The 22,757-nt window shown below is 35.3% G+C and overlaps 2 protein-coding genes and 1 pseudogene across 6 annotated transcripts; 2 read left to right on the top strand and 1 right to left on the bottom strand.

Annotated features, from left to right (window-relative positions):
- The first annotated feature begins 8,404 nt into the window (after positions 1-8,404).
- On the top strand, positions 8,405-11,467 carry LOC104780575 (RINT1-like protein MAG2). 5 transcript variants are annotated; one of them, XM_010505076.2, is made up of 4 exons: positions 8,405-8,794; positions 8,942-9,116; positions 9,206-9,306; positions 9,398-11,467. In XM_010505076.2, the coding sequence occupies exons 2-4, from the start codon at positions 9,044-9,046 to the stop codon at positions 11,276-11,278; spliced, it is 2,055 nt and encodes a 684-aa protein (XP_010503378.2). In that variant the 5' UTR covers positions 8,405-8,794; positions 8,942-9,043; the 3' UTR covers positions 11,279-11,467. The 5 variants fall into 5 exon arrangements, with proteins under 5 accessions (XP_010503378.2, XP_010503379.2, XP_010503377.2 ...); XM_010505077.2 differs by having other exon boundaries at positions 8,423-8,794; positions 8,928-9,116; XM_010505075.3 differs by having other exon boundaries at positions 8,429-8,794; positions 8,942-9,049.
- A 112-nt stretch (positions 11,468-11,579) lies between these two features.
- LOC104780574 (microtubule-associated protein RP/EB family member 1A) lies at positions 11,580-14,155 on the bottom strand. Its single transcript, XM_010505074.2, has 8 exons — positions 13,827-14,155; positions 13,258-13,326; positions 13,076-13,162; positions 12,871-12,977; positions 12,634-12,776; positions 12,508-12,554; positions 12,285-12,398; positions 11,580-12,020 (listed from the first exon to the last, which is right to left on the bottom strand). Exons 1-8 carry the CDS (start codon positions 13,932-13,934, stop codon positions 11,808-11,810), a joined length of 888 nt encoding a protein of 295 aa, XP_010503376.2. The 5' UTR covers positions 13,935-14,155; the 3' UTR covers positions 11,580-11,807.
- Positions 14,156-18,014: 3,859 nt separating this feature from the next.
- Positions 18,015-18,575, top strand: LOC147945968 (uncharacterized; annotated as a pseudogene).
- Positions 18,576-22,757: the final 4,182 nt, after the last annotated feature.

The raw sequence follows: 22,757 nt of genomic DNA, 5'->3' as shown, positions 1-22,757 counted from the left end.
TAAGAATTTTATTTAGTTAAGTAAAAAAATGTGAATTCTGAAATTTCTGTATAAAAAAACACGCTGCTAGTAGAAACATTCTCTTTAACTTTTATTCTAATAGACGAATGAGTTAAGTATCAATACAATTCGGTTAGATAAAAACTTCAAAGTTTAGATACATTAGAAAGAACACAACTTTTACATTTATAACTACTAAGATGCATTTTCTCCATCAAATTTTTTTTCATTCATTCATAATCTAAACGATTACAAAATAGAAAGCTATGAATCTGGTCTCCTTCTTGGTTAGGCACTAGATTTTGAAATTACTTTCTAGAGTTTTGATTTAAACTTTTCAACAGAATGATATACTAGTTGTAAAACAGTATTTTTACTTTTGAATAGAATTTAATATTATTTAAAATATAGAAAAAAACAAAATAGAAAGCTACAAACGGAAAAATCTAAATAATAAATATAACAACAAGCGAAAGCTAAAAGACACAAACTCCATTAAGCTTGATAAATCGTTTGGAGAGTTGTCGAAACAACATGCGTAAACCCGTGATAGAAGCATGTACGTATTCTTTAAATTGTTTTCTTCAACTGACATAAGATTAGTCAATAAACAACATGTGACTTTGAAAACATATTTGACATATAAATCAAAGAAAGTGTACCTTCTTGAGAAATGGTAATTAAGTGGGATAAGATTTACCCCTTTAAAAAGGAGGATAATGAAAATGATCTTCCCTGGCCTTGACTTGATTGAGGCGATGCGTCAGACTTGATTGAAGATGTATTAGTTCAATATATTTTTAGAAAAGAAAGAAAAATAGTACTAGTAATATGTATTCAAAATCACCAATAATTGAGTGATATATCACTGATTAGAACATATGATGAATATTCAAAAGAAAAAAAACATTTATATCAACAAAATAAAATAACCTGTGTAAAAACGAAAGAGAAAATCCATTACTAAGATAAATTAGAAAGATAGAAAACTAGAGTCTACAAAACTCTTCAACTATTAGCTAAACTTTTGACAATTGAAACAGAAAAGCATCATATATTCGGTAAAAATTACATGTATTAATATAAGATAAAATGTAAAATTTTAGGTCCCAATTAACTTGTTAATCTATATATATATATATATATATATTGATATGACTCTTAAAAGAAAATTTCTTGTTAAAATATTTACAAAAGATCATTTTATTCATCATAATCTGCAATAGTATTATATCATCATAACAGTCGATTGGTCAAATAATAGAAAACTGCTATTTAAAAAAAAAAGTGATAGTACTCCATCACTATTCATTGTCGATAATTTTGTGTTTTTTTCGAAAGTTTTTGCTCCATGAACAACTAACGACTAGGCGGGGTTACGTTCGTAGATCGATTAACCATAAATATACACGACAATGTACCTTTTCGAATAGTTAGTAATTTTAAATTCAGTATTATGAATCTTCACATCAAAATGAGAATACAATAATCACATGGACGCATTAAGTCATAAAATTATCAGCGTATCATTAACCGATAAAATATGTTAAATTGTTTGATTAATAATTAATTAAAAGTTAATATATTAGTATACATAAATTTAGAAAATAAACAGACAACTCCTCTTTTGACAGGTCAAAGCAAGCACATCTTACAACTTGTGGTATTATTATTATTTTCCTTGCAACTTGTGGTGTTAAATATGGTAAAATGAGTACGTACTATCAAATATTTGAATATTTGTTTAATAATAATCTTAAGTTCTTAACAATCCGAGGATTAAAAATAACTATTGTATACTTCCAAATAAAGAATATTTGTGATTAATTAACTAAATATGTGGTACTATTGCATGGTCAGCTTGGATCTCTCGGAGCACATGATTTTCTCGGAATATACAGCGAAGAATCACGATGTACTCTGTTAATTTGGTTTTTATATTATTGTTTTTCCTAATTTTGACTATTTATTTAATATATTTCAAGAATCATAAATTTTTATTGTTTAATGTACTATATATACTCTCAAGAGTTCTCAACTCTACTTCATCTTCTCATAGTATTAATTAACTCTGAAATATTGTTGCTTTCTTTTTCATTCCAAAAAATAATTTGTGATAAAAAAAATCTAGTTTCTTTTACGAATTTTGTCAAGTTTATATGTATTTTCTTTTCTTACATTCAACCAATTTAGATGTTGTAGACAGGAAAATTTAGTCTAAAGTATCTAGTACATTTAGAATTATACATCTACTTATTTGGTTCATTTTTCGACACAATTATTTTAGAACCTTTAGACAACATAGAAAATTCTGAAAGCAAAAAACCAAATAATAATCAGTTTATTTTGACCACTCTAACTTTTCATTTAAATCAGTCGATCGAATTGGCCTGGGGAGAAACTGATCGACATCTTTAAATCATATCTAAACGAGCAGGAAAGTAACATATAAAAATATTTTGGAAGTTTTGAGAAACCCAAGTTGAGGTAGTCTTTAAAATAGTGATATAACTTTATATTAGATTTCAGTACAACAGAATTCCAAGAAAGATTATGAAGATCTCTTTGCCATATGGTTTCTGTCTGAATTATTCGCTTCTATGCAATTTTGTATTTGATTTTTTTTTTTGTCAACAGCAATTTTGTATTTGATTCAGACGAAAAATATTTATCATATAAGATATTTATATATATATATATATATATATATATATATACAAAAATGTACTAGACCCAATGGCTAATACTACACACTTTCATATATATATAAAATAAAATAAACACACAAGATTCATTATTTGTTTAAGCATATTAATACATAGGTACGCGTGTACGACACACTCATGCATGCAAAATTGCAAATACTAATCCTAAGCTTGCCGGAGCAATGGCATTTTAGTTTTCTATCGATGTACTTTACACATAAGGAGACTAGCTAGTTAGTTAAGAATAAATGTATAACTAGACCCAAAAATATGAGTTAAGAAGTGTAGCATTTGTACAACTGCAATTTCTTGATTTATCAAAGATTCAAAGAGAAACACAAAGTGTTTTTGGTTACCCTAGATTAATATTAAATTAAAGTACCTGGAAAATTAAGTGGTTAGCAACTTAGCATGATATATATGGTGATAATTGTACGGGAACTCTTTGCAGTTAGCTGGAGAATCTTCATAAAGTCTCCCAAATATGGACTACATAAGTTTTTCCCTTTTAGACTTAGTGGAGAGAATATTCTCCATAGAAAACATTTGAATAAAAATATGTATTCTCTGTTTTTCAAAAGAGAAAAAACAGTTACCCTTTTTCATATTGCGGATTCTTGGCGTAAGGGCTTATGGGAAGATTCTTAAAACTAACGACAAACGTCATATCGACAAAAACACACACACGATTTTATTGGACAATATGTTTAACGTGAGCTAGGCCTAGGCGGGACAAGCAACGATTAACACCTTGGATGAGTCGATCTTTCCTCCTTACTCTTTTTTGTATCGCACGTACTCGTGTTTTACGCCGTTGACAACTCAGTATTTTCGAGCTATCCGTGTGTCAATGAAACGGTCATTGCCGTTTGACAACATGTTGATGTTGATGGGCTGATTGTTTTATAATAATTATTATTATGTTACGAAAGTCAAAAGATGGAGAACACAAAAGTCGAATGCGTACATGTCAAAAATATTATATAACTTCTGTAGAACCTATCGTTATTGTACAATTACTGTAACTTCTCTTTTTACCTATATAAATAGAAAGATGAATCGTTCATTGTAACACACCAATACAAATGCATTACAAACTTCAATTATATAAGAAGTAAAAATCTTTCTCTCTCTCATCTCTATTTTACTCAATATCTCAATGTTTTTGCTGGTATAAAATTTCTTTCTCTATATTTATTATATTCATCATAAAATCAAACACTTATTTATAACAAATTACAATTTATCAAAACGGTTCATCCTTTTATGTCTATAATCTCCTTTGCTAGAAGTAGTATAAGAAGGTACTGAGACTCAGTCTACCACTGAAAATGGAATGAAGTGTATGTATATAACTTCTAATAAATCTGGAAAAAGGCATGTGTTCGAAAAATTTCCATACCTTCCTTTTGGTTTGCATCATACTTATATAGATGCAATAGATTCACATCTTGTGATCAAAAGAAATCCAGAAGATTTCACATTGTGGCATGATCGCCTTGGTCACCCAGACTCTACAATGATGCGAAAAGTTATAGAGAGCTCACATGGTCATTCACTGAAAATTAATGAGATATATCGGGGGAATAAAATGACATGTGAAGCGTGTTCTCTTGGAAAATTGATCATAAGACTATCGCCAACCAAAATTGATAAAGAATCACCAAAGTTCCTTGAACGAATTCAAGGTGGTATATGTGGACCATTCCACTATTATATGGTGTTGATTGATGCATATAGCAGATGGTCACATGTTTGTCTATTGTCATCTCGAAATTTGGCTTTTGCGAGATTTCTAACTTAGATTATCAAATTAAGAGCTCAGTTCTCTGATTATCCTATTAAGAGACTTAGACTGGACAACGCTGGTGAATTCACATCCCAAAAATTTAATGATTATTGCATGGTAATAGGAATTGAAGTTGAACATCATGTAGCTCATGTTCATACACAAAACGGTTTGACGGAATCATTAATTAAACGTCTGCAATTGATTGCAAGACCATTGATCATGAGATCAAAACTTCCAACCTCTGTATGGGGACATGCCATCTTACATGCAAAAGTGATTTTTCGGATAAGACCAAGTGCATATCATAAGTATTCCCCTTTGCAGTTAGCATTTGGTCGAGAACCAAATATAGCCCATCTAAGGATTCTTGGTTGTGCGATATATGTGCCTATAGCACCTCCACAACGTACAAAGATGGGACCACAAAGAAGGTTGGGTATATATATTGGTTGTGATTCTCCATCAATTATAAGATACCTAGAACCACAAACTGGTCATGTCTTTACGGCACGTTTTGCCGATTGTCATTTTGATGAGAAAGTTTTCCTGGTTCTAGTGGAGAAAATAAACAAGTAGGAAAAGATATCAAATGGTGTGTGCCATCTTTGCTACACATTGATCCTCCTACAAAGTAGTCTGAAATAGAAGTTCGACGAATCATGCATATGCAGATTATTGCAAATCAATTTCCTGATGCATTTGTTGATACCAAAACGGTAACTAAATTATATATACCAGCTGAAAATATTCCTGTTATAATTGAAATACCACAAGAACGTGGAAAAGCAGATGATACACGAGAGTCTAGAACACGCTTGAAGCGTGGTAGGCCAGTTGGTTCTAAGGATAAAAAAATCCTAGAAAATGAAAGGAAGCTGAAAAGCATGATATGCCCAAAATAGCAGAAAACATTTTGGAAGAAAAAAATCATGAGTCTAATGAAAGTATTGAGCATCATGAGCCTGAAGAAAATCATGAGATTTCTATCAACTATATCCATAGTGGAAAGATATGAAATCCAAATAAAATCAATGATGTTGATGACACTTTCTCTTAGCTTGTTTCAAGGGAAATAGATGAGGAAAGTGAGGATCCAAAATCAAAGTCTGTATATGAATGTCAAAAGAGACATGACTAGACAAAATGGAAAGATGCAATACAAGTCGAACTTGACTCGCTTAATAAACGAAATGTATTTGGACCTATTGCACTCATGCCTAAAATGTGAGACCAGTTGGATACAAGTGGGTATTCGTTATAAAACGAAATGAAAAAAATGAAATTACGAGATATAAGGCTCGTCTTGTAGCTCAAGGATTTTCTCAAAGACTTGGGATTGATTATGAGGAGACATATTCCCCCGCTATGGATGCAATAACGTTTAGATTTCTAATGAGTCTAGCAGCTGGCGAAAATCTATAGATGCGTCTCATGGATGTTGTTACAGCATACTGTATCTTTCAAATTGCACTCGACCTGATATCTCATTTTCAATTAATCTTTTGGCTAGATTTAGTTCGTCTCCTACACGAAGACATTGGAATGGGATTAAACATGTCTTTCGTTATCTTCAAGGGACTATTGATTTAGGATTATTTTATCCTAATAATTTAAATTGTCAAATGATTGGTTTTGCAGATGCAGGATATCTATCAAATCCACACAAAACTCGTTCACAAACAGGATAAGTGTTCACGATTCGAGGCACCGCTATATCATGGCGTTCTCAAAAGTAGACACTCGTAGCTACTTCTTCGAATCATGCTAAAATTATCTCACTTCATGAAGCAAGTATAGAATGTGTGTGGCTAAGATCGATAAGTCGACACATTAAATCAAGTAGCAGAATTCATCAGAATACAGAGCCAACTATCTTATATGAAGACAATGTTGCATGTGTTGCTCAAACAAAGGAAGGGTATATCAAAGGTGATAGACCCAAACATACCCCTCCAAAGTTCTTTTCATACACCCAAGAACTCGTGAAGAATAAAGACATTAAAGTAAGATATGTTCGATCATCCGAAAATTCTGCAGATCTCTTCACAAAATCATTATCCACGACTATGTTCAGGAAACATGTCCATAACATTGGAATGCGTCGTCAACAAGACTTGTAAGATGCGATCCTGATCAGTCGAGGGGGAGCTTGCGAGGTTGTACTCTTTTGACCTTACTAATGTTTTTTCCATTGGGTTTTCCAATAAAGGTTTTTAACGAGGCAACATAAGATATTACGCAAGGGATAATAGTGACACTGGTCTCCAAGGGGGAGTGTTACGAAAGTCAACAAAAGAAGGAGAAAACAAAAGTCACAAAAGGATGTGTACATGTGAAAAATATTACGTAACTTCTGTGGAGCCCATCGTCACTGTGCAAACACTGTAACTTCTCTTTTTACCTCTATAAATAGAACGATGAATCGTTCATTGTAATACACCAATACAAATACATTACAAACTTCAATTATATAAGAAGTAGAAATCTCTCTCTCTTGTCTCTATTTTACTCAGTATCTCTATCCTTTTGCGAGTATAAAATTTTTTTCTATTTATTTATTATATTCATCATAAAATCAATTAATCACTTATTTATAACAAATTACAATTTATCAAAACAGTTCATCCTTTCATGAAGCAAGTATAGAATGTGTGTGGCTAAGATCGATAAGTCGACACATTAAATCAAGTAGCAGAATTCATCAGAATACAGAGCCAACTATCTTATATGAAGACAATGTTGCATGTGTTGCTCAAACAAAGGAAGGGTATATCAAAGGTGATAGACCCAAACATACCCTTCCAAAGTTCTTTTCATACACCCAAGAACTCGTGAAGAATAAAGACATTGAAGTAAGATATGTTCGATCATTCGAAAATTCTGCAGATCTCTTCACAAAATCATTATCCACGACTATGTTCAGGAAACATGTCCATAACATTGGAATGCGTCGTCAACAAGACTTGTAAGATGCGATCCTGATCAGTCGAGGGGGAGCTTGCGAGGTTGTACTCTTTTGACCTTACTAATGTTTTTTCCATTGGATTTTCCAATAAAGGTTTTTAACGAGGCAACAGAAGATATTACGCAATGGATAATAGTGACACTGGTCTCCAAGGGGGAGTGTTACGAAAGTCAACAAAAGAAGGAGAAAACAAAAATCACAAAAGGATGCATACATGTGAAAAATATTACGTAACTTATGTGGAGCCCATCGTCACTGTGCAAACGCTGTAACTTCTCTTTTTACCTCTATAAATAGAACGCAATAACTTCTCTTTTTACCTCTATAAATAGAACAATGAATCGTTCATTGTAACACACCAATACGAATACATTACAAACTTCAATTATAGAAGAAATAAAAATTTCTCTCTCTCGTCTCTATTTTATTCAGTATCTCAATCTTTTTACGAGTATAAAATTTCTTTCTATTTATTTATTATATTCATCATAAATTTATCAAAACGGTTCATCCTTTCATGTCTATGATCTCCTTTGCTAGAATGATCTCATTTGCTAGAAGTAGTATAAGACGGTACTTATGTATAGAAATAATACATATCCGAAGTCCGGTGTGACCAGGTTTTTCTTTGTAGCTGCTGGATCAGATTCTCTGAATTTTAGGACTTAGCAAGAAACCTTAGAAAAAAATGTTTTTGGCGGGTGCTACATGTTGTGGCCGTGATGTAGCAGCAGTTTGACAAGAGCAATTAATGAAGTAGACGACCCTCGACGTCTTACAAGTTACAAGAGCATTTAACGTTTTAAGTTTTTGATATGAATTTAAGTTTTTGATATGAAGTGGCTTGATCCAATGAATAAACAATTTATTTGAAAATTGAAACCAGTTATGTCTCTTTATGGGCTAAAATAAGGCCCATTATCCGCGTTACAAAAAAAACTCGGAACTCGTTAACACTCCGAGTCAATGACTCAGTATCCTTCTTCTTCATCTCATTGTTCTTTGATGAAATTGAAGCCAACGGCGAACCGCGAATGGACGCGATCAAACCACTTCCTCAGGTCTCGAGCTTCTCCGCTTCGGTCTTCAGCTTCCTCGATGACAGGTTCAGAGATGCCGGAGATCTCTCTCATTCTCCGGGTCTGGTTTCCGAGTTACGGACCGAGATTTCCGAATTGGATCAGAGATTAGCCGGATTAAATCGCCAGCTAGAGTCAGGTCTCGCTTCTTACGCTTCGTTTTCGGATCGCGTCGGTGGTCTATTTGTCGAGGTTAATGCCAAATTGGCTCATCTCTCTTCTTCTTCTACCTGCGTTCCGCGTTCCCCGTCAGGTTCGTTTGATTGATTTCATCATCTAGTAGAAACAGCGGAATGCAGATTATGATCGTGAAATGTTGAAGTCAAATATGAATATTTGATCTCTGGTGGTGGTTGATTTTTCGCAATGTTGAGAATTGTTGTCAGTTTAATTCATTTAGATGGCGGAAATGAGGAGGAGGAGACGACGACGGAGCATGTAGCTGGGGAGGAGCTTCCATCATTAGCAAAAGAAGTAGCACAAGTTGAGTCTGTTCGGGCTTATGTTGGTACGTTGGCTTTGCCTTTTGGTGTTAAGGCGTCAGATAGTTTCTGAGAAAGAAACAATAGCTATAGGTTTGTGTGATTTGGTGTTTTTTCAATGGATTTATCAAGATTAGTTTTTAGTTACGTTCAACGTTTCAAGATGGTTCTTTATGTTTCAGAGACTGCACTAAAACTTGACACTCTAGTGGGTGATATTGAGGATGCTGTGATGTCTTCTATGAATAAAAACTTGAGAACATCTCGGTCAAGTGGCTTTGAAGTAAGCACACTGTCTTTTAGCTTGAGTATTATGTATCAAACTTTAGACCGTATGTGTGTCTCAAATGTTCTGGAATTTTTACTGATTTCAGGAAGTGCGTCTACATGCTATCAAAACGCTTAAAACTACTGAAGAGATATTGAGTTCAGTGGCAAGGAGACACCCTCGGTGGGCACGTCTTGTTTCTGCTGTTGATCACCGAGTAGATAGAGCTTTAGCCATGATGAGACCTCAAGCAATTTCTGATTACAGAGCCTTGCTTTCGTCTCTTGGATGGCCACCTCAGTTTTCTACACTAACTTCAGCTTCGAAGTCAGAAGATGTCCATAATCCGCTTTTCACCATGGAAGGGAGTCTCAAAAGTCAATACTGTGGAAATTTTCATGCCCTCTGCAGCCTGCAGGGGTTGCAGTTGCAAAGAAAGTCGCGGCAGCTTGGGAGCCATAAGGGAGAAAATGTTCTTTTCCACCAGCCACTCTGGGCTATTGAAGAGCTGGTCAACCCTCTGACAGTTGCATCGCAGCGACATTTTACAAAGTGGAGTGAAAAGCCTGAGTTCATTTTTGAACTTGTGTTTAAAATCACAAAGGACTATGTCGATTCTATGGATGAGTTGTTACAACCGCTCGTTGACGAAGCAAAATTAGCTGGGTACAGTTGCCGAGAAGAGTGGGTTTCGGCTATGGTTAGCTCATTGTCTTTGTACTTGGTGAAAGAGATATTCCCTATATATGTTGGTCAGCTAAGCGAAGCAACTGAATCTGATCTTCGTTCTGAGGCCAAGGTTTCATGGCTCCATCTCATTGACCTGATGATCTCTTTTGATAAGCGAGTCCAGTCTCTGGTATCACAATCAGGAATTCTTTCGCTTCAAGAAGATGGGAATCTTTTGAGAATTTCGTCTCTCTCAGTCTTCTGTGACAGACCTGATTGGCTGGATTTATGGGCAGAGATAGAGCTAGATGAGAGGCTCGTCAAATTCAAGGCCGAGATTGATTACGACAGAAATTGGACTGTGAAGGTCCAAGACGAACTCATCTCCACTTCCAACGTTTACAGACCACCAATTATATCTAGCATCTTTCTGCAGCACTTGTCATCAATTATTGAACGTTCCAAATCAGTGCCGGCCATTTACTTGAGGGCAAGGTTCCTGAGACTGGCAGCCGCACCAACAATTCAGAAGTTCTTGGATTGCGTCCTTCTCAGGTGCCAAGAAGCCGAAGGACTAACTGCATTAACCGAGAATAATGATCTAGTTAAGGTCTCAAACTCTATAAATGCTGGTCACTATATTGAATCTGTCTTAGAAGAATGGAGTGAGGATGTTTTTTTCCTTGAAATGGGAACTGGACAGCACGATCCACAGGAAATTCCAGGACTGGAGAACTTTACAGAACCATCTGAAGGTATTTTCGGAGACGAATTTGAGAAGTTGGAGAAGTTCCGATTAGAGTGGATAAACAAGTTGTCTGTGGTAGTCTTGAGGGGTTTTGATGCACGAACTCGAGACTATATCAAAAACAGAAAGCAATGGCAGGAGAAGAAAGACAAAGAATGGACGGTGTCAAGGACACTAGTTGGGGCTCTGGACTACTTGCAAGGGAAAACGTCTATAATAGAAGAAAATCTAAACAAAGAAGACTTTACAGCTATGTGGAGGAGTCTAGCCTCAGAGATAGACAGGTTGTTCTTCAACAGCATCTTGATGGCGAATGTGAAGTTTTCCAATGATGGAGTCGAGAGGTTTAAAGGAGACATGGAGGTTCTATATGGGGTTTTCAGGGCATGGTGCGTTAGACCTGAAGGTTTCTTTCCTAAACTAAGCGAGGGGCTTACGGTTTTGAAGATGGAAGAGAAGCAAGTGAAGGACGGTCTGAGTAGAGGCGCTAAGTGGTTACGCGAAAACGGAGTTCGGTATTTGAGTGAAGCCGAAGCAAAGAAGGTAGCTAAGAGTAGAGTGTTCTCTTAGTTAGACCTCTTTCAGCAAATCAATATCTCACTGATGTCCTCGGAGAGTCAGACTAGGAAGGAAAGGTACATTCATATGTTTTGAATAGACGCCCACAAATACGGATAGGTGGGAATCATTTCATTTATTTGTGGATTAAAGTATAACTTGGATCTTTTAATTTCAATTGTACTAACTAGCCTTGGTTGATTCGTCTCGGTTTGACCTTCTTTACCTTAATGACTTGATAATTTATTAAAGAAACAAAAGAAAAGAATGCACGGCTCGACACTTTTAAGCTTCTCACTTTGAAACAAAGTAATTTGTTTTAAAACAAGAAAAAGCCTCTTGATTACGCAACTGAGTCTCATTGTTCTCAAACTAAGCTTTCTAATAGAAGCTCATTCATCTTCAAGTTTCAGTAAGTTCCCATTTAAGACTTTAACAAAGGAAACTTTGAAGAGACGGCTATATGGCCCGCCATTGTCCGTCACTCTGGAACAATTCGATCCAGAAATTTCTTCTACTTAGGATTGTTAATAGTCAGAGCTTAGGCTTGAGTCTTTTCTTCTTCTTCTTCTTCTTCTTCTTCTTCTTCTTCTTCTTCTTCTTCTTCTTCTTCTTCTTGTTCTCTGTTTCCTTCCTCTTCAGCTTCAGCTGCAGCTTCAACTCCTAGGGACTGGTTTAAGTACTCCTGAGCGTCTTCTAGTACAGATTCATTTGCATCGGTTGCATACAGTATCTTCTTCACTGCTACCACTATCTGCATTCCAGGGAAGCATAAATCAGAGTCAAACACAATGATCTTCACAAATGTTGGGTGTATATGACGGGAAGCATTAAATGTGCTCGCTGATAAATCTGGTTGTGCAATGAGGAGTTTATTGTTAAGAGCTCTTTATTTTCCTCTTGATTCTAATAAAAATATGATACATACTTTGACCAAAAAAAATATATGACACATACACTATGCAAGATAGACTGAAAAAAAGTTAAAAAAAAAAAGGAACAGGACGGAAACGCTTACCGGAAGATCATCTAGTTCAGGAGTTTGGCAGAGTATCTCTACATCCCGGAGCTTGGAGAAGTAAAAGTCTCTTTCTTTTTCCAAGAGATCAGTAGAGATCTTGAGATCCGCAAGCTGTATTGTAGAAGATGAAAAAGGGTTATATATGACATATGATGGAGGTTTCATCCATTAGAGGATAGGCAAAAACTAAGTAGAAAACTTATACTAAGAAATAGTATACCTCCTTTGACAAAGCCTGCACTTCGGCTGCTTTTGCTACCTTGGGACCTGAGAATTATGATCCCAACGATGTTTAGAATGATACATTATTGTTTAAATAGTATAACCAGCTGTTTAAGAGGTAGACCTGAGGCTTTGGTAAGACCAACCGAACTGGAATTGGATGGAGGATGATTATTGTTAGTTTGCAGTGACTTTGGAATCTTGTTAACTCCCTTCACACTCCTCTCTTTACCACCTCTTGATCTTCGTTCGACCGGATTATAGTTCCTATAAGAGACCATCAGTTTTAAGAGCTTAATCGTTTGGGAAACAATGGAAGGGTAACAAATCCAAAAATGTTCTGAAAGATGAAACCCCATACTCATTCATAATGCCACCATTAATGGAATCACAGAAACGCTTCAGCCATTGCAGGAACTCCAAATTATCCAACGGTCGACCTTTGACAAGCCTGTTAATTTCCAATGGCTGAGGTATTTTCTCAGTAAGACAAAAACAAGGTGAGTAAAAATATACACATACACAAGTACTCCAGGAAGGCAAAAGAGATAATCGATTTGATTTACCTTTGTGATTTTCAGCTTGTTGAACACATCTTGCAAGACCTTGTAGTTTTGTATCATGTCATACTCGTTTTTTGCATCAAAGTTAACCTTGCAGAGGAGAATGTAACATGATATTAAGCAGCCAAGAAGCAAAATTAACCACAAGATTTACAAATATAAAGAAAGTTAAAAAAAAAATCCACCTTGTGCATTGGCACAACTCCTGGAAAGGTCATATCAAGCATCTGACATTGCACAGCACCAGATGCAGCCTAAACAAAAAACCCAGAAAATTTTACTTAGATTAAAAAAGACAACAGTAGTGACACGAAGTTTCATTCAAGAACAGTTAGTTCAATACAAAACTAGTAGGACTCTTGTAGATCCAATCAAGCAAACAAGAGTGAATCTATATGGCATTGCAACTTTATAACACTCAAAACAAGAATACAGTTGTACAATGCCAAATCCTAAAGCTCTGTGTCTACTCTTATCAAAGCATCATCTCACTCTCATAACAACTAAATTAGCCCCAAATCTCACTATCATCCTCATCCAATTGAAACAAATTCAAAACCCAAAATCTGCATTTTCTTGTCCAAGTCCCAGAAAAACCCTAAATCCCCAATTATCACAGCAAACGAACCAAATCAACACTACACTACCATATACGAATTAAGAGAAAGCCACACATGCAGCAGATGCAGATACGTACACAACAACACACAAATCCAACAACAAGAGAGAGAGAGAGAGAGAGAGAAGTAGATACCTCTTCGACGCGAGAGAGATTGAGGTGAAGACGATCATTAATCCAAGTGAGAATCTCGTTTCTTCCGACGAAGTAAGCACTATCCATCATTCCAATGTTCGTCGCCATTTTGAGTTTGTTTTCTTTGGAAACGACGGCGATAGAAGAAGAATCGGGTATTGATGAAAAATCGAGAACTGAGGTTATTGTTATTTTGATTTTGGATCTGTTTCGATTTTTGAAAGGATTTGAGAGAGAGAGAGAGAGAGAGAGAGAGAGAGAGAGAGAGAGAGAGAGAGAGAGAGAACTGAAAAGTGAAAAAGGAGGAAGAGAGGAGGAAACGGCTGGCAGCGGCAACTGTAAAGTTGGCCAATTTTTTTTTAATTTTTTAATTTTTAATTTTTAATTTTTAATTTTTAATTTTTAATTTTTAATTTTTAATTTTTGTATTTTGATGTGTGTGGTTGTGAATTTTGATTTGTGAATTTCTTTTGTAGGAAAAACAAAATATTCATATATGAGAAAAAAAAATTGATAGATAATTTTGAGGATTTTTGAATGATTTTGTAATGATTTTTAAACCCGTAAACGATTTCTGTTTACGATCTAATACTACTCTTTTTTTTAATATAAAACAAAGATTATGAGGTTTGAGATAGATTTTTAAAAAAATAACAATAGAATTTTTGGTTGAAAAAAATAACATGAAGTTTGCTAGTTCAAAAGGACCTACAAATTTTGATAACAGTGAATCCAAAACAAATTCATAAGACATAAATGTTGAGCCATAATTTCCTAAGTTGTCAAATAATGAAATTTCAGTTTCATAAATCTTCAAATTGGTAAAACTCTAAGTGACAAATCAAAACTATAGTAACATGCGATATAACGATAGTTTAGTAGTGCAAGATTCAAAAATTTCAAACAAAAAAAAAATTAATAATCTTTGATTTGTTGCACATATCTACATTTGAATTATATGTAATATGTAGCAACCATTTTTTTTTCTAGTTAACAAGTACTCAACCCTTGATATTAATGGTGTCATGGTTTTAAATCACTAAACCAAAGTAGCAACCATCTTTTTTTCTAGTTAACATTGTTGAAATTAAATTTTATAATTCATCATTTAAATAGATTTTTTATTTTTATCACAGTTTTGTTTACAACATTACATTGAAATTTATTTGGACAATGTTGTCGTGGTCGTGATATAATTTTACATTAATCTAATTTTAATATTGAAAATTGATTTTGATTTTAGTTAAGCTAATGCAACTACAACGTTTTTTTTTTGTATGTATTGTTGCCCTTGTTATGTACACATGACAGTGTTTTGTTAGATTATATATATAGGTAAATATTAGAGAAATGGTATATATTTTTTTGTCAACTGAAAAATGGTAATTTATAATGTGGTGGTGACATTTTGAAAAAAAAATAGATGAAAGTGAAGAAGTTGACAAAAAAATATATATACAACATGATTGATGATTGATCCTAGTGCAAACATCAATATCCGATTGGTTTTTTGATTTCACAATGAAACTATATCAAGAGATATTCTCTAACGCATGAAATCATACATGGATTTGCAGAAATCTTTCTAACTTGTGAAAGATATAATATTTGAAAATATTTAGACAAAAAATTTTAACAAATTTTTGAAATATCTCTTTTGGTGTGTCTAATATCAAAAATGTCTATCTAGCTTTCTATTTTAATAAATACTCCTCATTAAATTCAAAAAATTTATAAAATTTTATCAAGTTTTATAAAGTCTATAAGGTACATCTGGATGATAATTATTATTAGAGACTCAATTCAAGTATAAGGTTTTATAAAGTTTTACATGACAAAATTATTAAGATATTTATAAAGTATTTGTAAGGTTGACAAAAAAGTATTTGTAAGGTATTTATAAGAGTATACACACGTATACAAGTACTTTGTGTATGAATTTAGAAGATTACACATGTATTTGGATAAATATGAAATTTTTAGAATAATTTTAATATGATTTTAAAGAGAAAGACATTTTGAAACAAAAAATTGTATTAGAAAATGCACATTTTTTACTTTTCCCAATTTTTGAAGACATGATTTATTTGAGAAGAGTCATTTTAATCTCGTTAGCCTAAACCATAACATTAGGTTAGTCTTATGCTATGTTTAAAATCCACTAATGTCACATATTAATTCAAATCCATTAAAAACCTTAATCTAATAACACCCATGCAGTGTAAATATTCTTTTGTCCAATTTTTCTTTCGATATATTATTAACTGATTCCAACAGCAAATTGCATGCGTCTCTACCCCATGCATAGCTACCAAGCACATCTAAATCTAGTGCTTTATGGAGATTGGAATCTGGGAATCTGCCACCAATTATGAATATTGCAAGAAAAATGTCTATTCAACTAAAAATTTGATTTAGTAATATGTCATATATTTATTTTATTGAATTTTATAATTTTATATACTATAATTAACTTTTTAAATAATTTATTTTGAAATATTTTATATTAGTTTGATTTGATATCTTTAAGAATATCATAAATATATGATAGATCAAAAAGTTAAAAATTATAAATACTCTAATTTGATTTGTTATAGCACATGTCAATAATATGTCACTATAATATGAAAGAATTCCAAGAAATATGATTTCTTGCTAGAGCATGGGTTGAAATTTCAAGAAATATAATTTTCTGGATTAAATTAAAGTTTGAAATATTGTTGTTTGGTAGAATTTATCGGTCAAGATGATTTTGACAAACATATGTTACATATTTAATCCTAAAATTAATATGTGGTATACTATGGGTTAAGTCATAGAATTAACAATCAAAATACAATATATAATTTTAAACACTAAACAAATCAGATAAATTTAACAAACAAAATTTAATTTTTGTTGTCACACAACTTAACTTGCGGTATGCCACAAGTAAAATTCTAGATTTAATATAATAGATCTTATCAAATAGATATTATTTTCATAGCCTTAATCTGCTTTGGGTTCGCCTCTATGCCTCTTTTGGTAACAATGTATCCCAGAAATTTGCCGGACGTTACGGCGAATGAACATTTTACTGGGTTCAGTTTCATGTTGTATTGGTTCAAGGTTTGGAAACATTTTTGCAAATGCTCGACATGGTCATTCGCGTTTGTGGACTTAACTAGCATGTCGTCAATATATACGTCCATGGTTCTCTCCAGCTGGTCGGCGAACATCTTGTTGACGAGGAGTTTATAGGTTGCTCCGGCTTTTTTAGACCAAAGGGCATGACCTTATAGCAATACGTGCCCTGATCGATGATAAATGCAGTTTTTTCACGGTCGTCGGTATGCATCAAAATTTGATTATACCCCGAGAAAACGTCTATGAAAGAGAGTAATGTGTTTCCCGCTGTGGCCTTTACAAGTCTTTCGATGTGTGGCAACGGGTAACTATCTTTAGGGCAGACTTGAAGTAAAATTCAGCATATGATTTCATGGCATAATGTTCCATCCAAAAAAAAACTATTAAAACAAAAAAAATCACATATTTGTTGTTTTCAATAAAAATTACAAAATAAACATCATATTCTAGTTTTGCTTATGTTTTATTCATATTTTACATATGTTTTGTTTATTTTTTGTTAATATCTATTCAACATTTCAAAGACAAAAAAATGACTAATTTGCTGCCATATATAAATAATCATACCTACAATTTATATTTATATAGAATTTAATGTAAATTATACTCAATGTATTAAGCAATCAAATAATTTATATATATATATAGATGATTTTATCATACTCACAAAATAATATAAATACATAAACAATTAAAAATACATATCATCTACGTATTGCATGGGTAACCATCTAGCATATGTATATCATTTTAATTTTTGTAATAACAAATGCCATTTTTTTAATTTGCCCTAAGCCTATATGAATGTAAGCACGACCTGATGCGGAGAACATCATTCATGACATTCAAGATATCTGGTTAAAGCTACTTTGCCTAATTCCACGTTTCAGAGGACCCATAAATGAATTCCCTACTCGTAAGAATTGATTGGGGCCAAGTATCTTTTTAACCGTCTCCACAAAAGCGAGTGATGAATAATGTGATGCGGACATCGATCCTACAAACCAAACCGTTGAACTAGATCATGTACCACATCCTGTACCAGAAGTACGAGAAGGCCCTATGACACGTTCAAAGGCTAACCAGCTAAGGACGAGGTTTAACCTAGCCGTTCAAGACATTATAAGCTCCCTAGAGCTGAAGGACGTCAACTAGTCTGTACTACCATCATGCCACCATAATGGACATGATCACATTACCGAGGAAGAGCTTGCTGAAGCCTTCACCCAAATGAGCCTTGATCAGACCAGTTCCCCAGGTATGAAACCTCTTTTGGCAGGTCAAGGAACCTCAAGAATCCAAGAGAAGACATTGGAGCTGCAAGAGACGTGTGATACAAGCTACACCTCCGAAAGCAATCAAGAGAGTGAAGATCAAGACCAAGACATAGAGGACATGTACGAGCATCAGGAGACTGATCAAGATACTCTAGAGGAACTCCAAGAAGACCCTTACTTCAATAAACAAGCCAACAATCAAGTACAAGACAAGAACCCTGAAGTAGCACAGCGAGTAGTACAAGAAGTGATTCAGAGAACATCAATTGGGCCTAGATCGCATCCAGGTAAGTCTTATTCAATATTTTCGATCCTTGCAGGTCCCACCAACCCCAACAACGGCTAGAAGACTTGCTCATCAAGAGAGATCAAGTCTACTTTAGCATTTTCTTTTATTAGTTTATTTACTTTCCAAAAACAATGGTTTTGTGTTTGATTTTATTTGCTTTCTTTTGTTGCATTATTTTGCATTTATTTCGGCCTTAAGACTAGCTGAAGGACTCTTATAATGTCCCCCTGCAGCAGTTGTACGATTTTTTACCTTTGATTATCAATAAAATACTGAATTTTCTTACTTTTTCTCTTTAAGCGTTCTTGAGAGAATAAGTTTGTTCTTTGTCTTGTGTGTGAGATTCCACAAGGATGAGTTCATGTACTGTATCAGAGATCAATCACATCTCTGTGGTGTACTTCAGTCCGCCAGCACTTCCCCCTTTATCGATCCCACACGAGAGAAGCGACCGCCATCGTGTCAGATCTACATCATCGACCATCTTTCCTTCATAAGAGAGAAGAGACCGCCAGCTTGTGGAGCCATCATCTCTATCCCGGTATAAGACTCACCACCGAGTCTTGTATCATCTGGTATCAGAGCACAGTTCACGCTGTTCCCTTGCCAGGTTTATCTTTTCCATTTACTCTCATTTGATTTGTAGCTTTTGTTTTATTTTATTAAAAAAATATATATATATATATATATATATATATATATTAAAAACCTTAGTTTGTTGCAGCCTTGTCTCTAGGTTGTCTAGTTTTATTTACAAATCAAAAAAAAAAAATCATCGTTTGTTTCCCTTAGTCGTCTGTTTCACTGTTTCGGTCTCTGGATTAGTTGTTGTACTAGTTAATTTCGCATTTAAAAAAAAAAATTCCTTTTCAGCTTTTGTTTCATTGCTTTTATTGTCTAATACTGCTTTTCATTCGTAAAATTTCAAAAAAAAAAGTTTTCTTTATTTTCTTTGAAATTTCTTTTTTCGACTTATGTGGTACGTTGATCCTTTGTTGTTTTTTGTCTAAGCGCAAATCCGTTCTAGACATTCACTATGGGAGAAAACACAGATATACCCCAAGACGCCATGATGCAAATGATGAGAACCCTCACAGAGCAGTTGAGAGGACTCGGCGATAGGATAGGCCGTTTGGAGCAACCTCAGGCGAGGGTGGACATTGGACCAGATCCAGAACAAAGGAATGTCCGCGACGAGGAAGACGAATCCATTGACATGGATGATGATGATCCACCACCAGATCCATTAAGGCGTCAACATCAGCAGAGAGAAGATCCTTTGATGCGGAACCGTGCTAGAGAGGTAGAACCACGAGAAAAAATCTAGATGTTAAACTAATACCTCCTACTTTTGCAGGAAAGTCTAATCCGGAGGTTTACATGGACTGGGAGAAACATATGGAATACATATTCCAATGTTATGGCTATGGAGAAGCTCGAAAGGTAGTCCTTGCATCGGCGCATCTCACCGACAATGCCATGTCATGGTGGGATAGGAAGGTAGCCGATAGAAGGAGGCAGCGGTTTGCTACCATCAGCAGTTGGGGAGATATGAAGTACCTCTTGAGGATGAGGTATGTCCCTGATCATTATCAAAGAGACTTACAAAAACGTTTTAGAAAATTATCTCAGGGAACAAGGACTGTGGATGAGTATTTTGAGGAGTTTGAGAAACTCATAAACTCATTGGAGCTGGAAGAATCGAGTGAGTCCCTAATGGCTCAATTCATTGACGGCTTGCAAGAGGATATAGCCCGAAAGTTGGAGACATCGAACTACAACAGCCTACATGAACTACTTCACAAGGCTGTACAAGTAGAACAGCAAATCCAGCGTAAGATGTCTTTAAGGAACCATACTAGAAACAACACGCCTTGGAATGCAAGCAACAACCGGAGCATGGATAAAGGCAAAACCGTAGACAATGACTCAAGGTTCAAGAACAAGTCTAGTGAGGCACCTAAAACCTCTAAACCCGAACCAGGTAAGTTCCCTAACACTAGTCAATCTCGTACCCGTGACATTACTTGTTTTAAATGTCAAGGCAGGGGACACATGGCGAGAGAATGTCCGAACCAAAGGGTGATGATTGTCACACCGAGTGGAGACTATTGTTCTCAAGACGAGCAAGATGAGTACCAGACTGATCCGGAGAATGACGTGGAGTATCCTAACGTAGGAGAACTCCTTGTGATCCGGCGTATGTTGAGTGTACTTGTCGACCCCGAGGAGAAAGTTCAAAGGGAAAATATATTCCACACTCGATGCACAATCAAGAACAAGGTATGTAATTTAATTATTGATGGAGGTTCTTGTACTAATGTTGCTAGCAAGTATATGGTGAACAGGTTAGGTCTTCAGAAAACAAAGCACATGAGGCCATACAAACTTAGGTGGCTTAACGATGACAACGAGCTGAAAATTGCTGAACAAGTTATTGTATCATTCAGCATCGGGAAATATCAGGATCAAGTCATTTGTGATGTAGTTCCAATGAGAGCCGGACATCTTCTTCTTGGATGACCATGGCAGTTTGATCGAGCTACAACTCACGACGGTCGAACAAACCACTACACTTTCACGCACAATGACCGTAAGTTCAACCTTGCCCCTCTAAGTCCTTCTGAAGTTCATGAGTTGCAAAAACACATGAACAAAGAGGTCGAGGTAAGGACTTCTAACCTTTATTTGAGATCCAATGAGATTTGTAAAACCATGAGTGCCAAGGGCACCGTGCTACTAATATTGTTCAAAGAATGTTTAAGTACAGGTACAAGTGAGCTTGAACTACCCGCTGAAGTACGAGCTGTATTAGATCAATACAAAGACGTGTTTCCGGAGGAGATACCACCAGGATTACCCCCTATTCGTGGCATTGAACATCAGATCGATCTTGTACCAGGTTCTGCTCTACCTAACAAACCAACTTACCGAATGAATCCAGAGGAGTCTAAGGAGTTAGAGAAGCAAGTGCGTGATCTCATGGATAAAGGGTACATCAGAGAGAGCCTCAGCCCCTGTGCGGTACCAGTTCTCTTAGTTCCAAAGAAGGATGGTACATGGAGGATGTGTGTAGACTGTCGAGCAATCAACAATATCACCATCAAGTATCGACATCCCATTCCAAGACTAAACGACATGTTGGACGAGTTAAGTGCTGCAATCGTCTTCTCCAAAATTGACTTGAGGAGCGGCTATCACCAGGTCCGAATGAGGGAAGAAGACGAGTGGAAAACCGCGTTTAAAACCAAGCAAGGTCTCTATGAGTGGCTTGTCATGCCATTTGGGTTAACCAACGCCCCAAGCACCTTCATGCGACTAATGAACCAGGTTCTAAGGTCATTTATTGGTAAATTTGTTGTTGTTTATTTTGATGACATACTTATTTACAGTAAGTGTCATTCTGATCACATTAAACATCTAGGGTTAATTTTGAAAACGCTTCGGAAGGAAGGCCTTTATGCTAACCTAAAGAAGTGCTCCTTTTGTACTGATAAGTGTGTGTTCTTAGGTTTTGTAGTGAGTAAACAGGACCTACAGGTGGATGAGGAGAAGATTAAGGCAATAAGAAAATGGCCTAATCCAACTTCAATTGGACACGTTCGCAGCTTTCATGGTCTCGCAAGCTTCTACAGGAGGTTCGTCAGGGATTTTAGTACAGTGGCTGCACCAATGACTGCCGTGATCAAGAAAAACGTGCCTTTCTCATGGGGAGAAGCTCAAGAACAGTCCTTCAACACATTGAAAGATAGGCTCACACAAGCACCGGTCTTAGCCCTCCCAGATTTTGAAGTTATGTTCGAAGTAGAGTGTGATGCATCAGGCTTGGGAATTGGAGCTGTACTACATCAGAGAAAAAGACCCGTGGCTTTCTTCAGTGAGAAGTTGAGTGGAGCTACGTTGAACTATCCGACCTACGACAAGGAGCTTTATGCCTTAGTTCAAGCACTAGAAACGTGGCAACATTACTTGTTATCCAAGGAATTCATCATTCACACCGATCATGAAACCCTCAAGCATCTCAAGGGTCAGACTTCACTTAAGAGGAGGCATGCAAAGTGGTTGGAGTTCATTAAGACATTCCCATACGTGATAAAGTATAAGAAGGGTAAAGAGAATGTGGTTAATGATGCATTGTCAAGGAGGTATGCTCTCATAGCTACTATGGAAGCTAAAGTAATGGGATTTGAGCATATCAAGGAGTTATACAAAGATGATCCAGAATTAGGAGAGTGCTAC

This window comes from Camelina sativa, chromosome 4 (genome assembly GCF_030686135.1).
Source record: "Camelina sativa cultivar CO46 ecotype springtype chromosome 4, ASM3068613v1".
NCBI classification, from domain to species: domain Eukaryota; kingdom Viridiplantae; phylum Streptophyta; class Magnoliopsida; order Brassicales; family Brassicaceae; genus Camelina; species Camelina sativa.
Note: the sequence above shows the minus strand (reverse complement) of the source record. Positions and strands in the feature narration are given on the sequence as shown.

Excerpts from the sequence above, each read along its gene's own strand:
- LOC104780575 (XM_010505075.3), top strand. The coding sequence starts at position 8,497 with ATGGACGCGATCAAACCACTTCCTCAGGTCTCGAGCTTCTCCGCTTCG. Across the intron at positions 8,795-8,941 it reads CGTTCCGCGTTCCCCGTCAG|ATGGCGGAAATGAGGAGGAG; the intron begins GTTCGTTTGATT and ends TAATTCATTTAG. Across the intron at positions 9,050-9,205 it reads GTCTGTTCGGGCTTATGTTG|AGACTGCACTAAAACTTGAC; the intron begins GTACGTTGGCTT and ends TTTATGTTTCAG.
- LOC104780574 (XM_010505074.2), bottom strand. The coding sequence starts at position 13,934 with ATGGCGACGAACATTGGAATGATGGATAGTGCTTACTTCGTCGGAAGA. Across the intron at positions 12,978-13,075 it reads ACAAGCTGAAAATCACAAAG|CCATTGGAAATTAACAGGCT; the intron begins GTAAATCAAATC and ends AAAATACCTCAG. Across the intron at positions 12,021-12,284 it reads CTGAACTAGATGATCTTCCG|ATAGTGGTAGCAGTGAAGAA; the intron begins GTAAGCGTTTCC and ends CCTGGAATGCAG.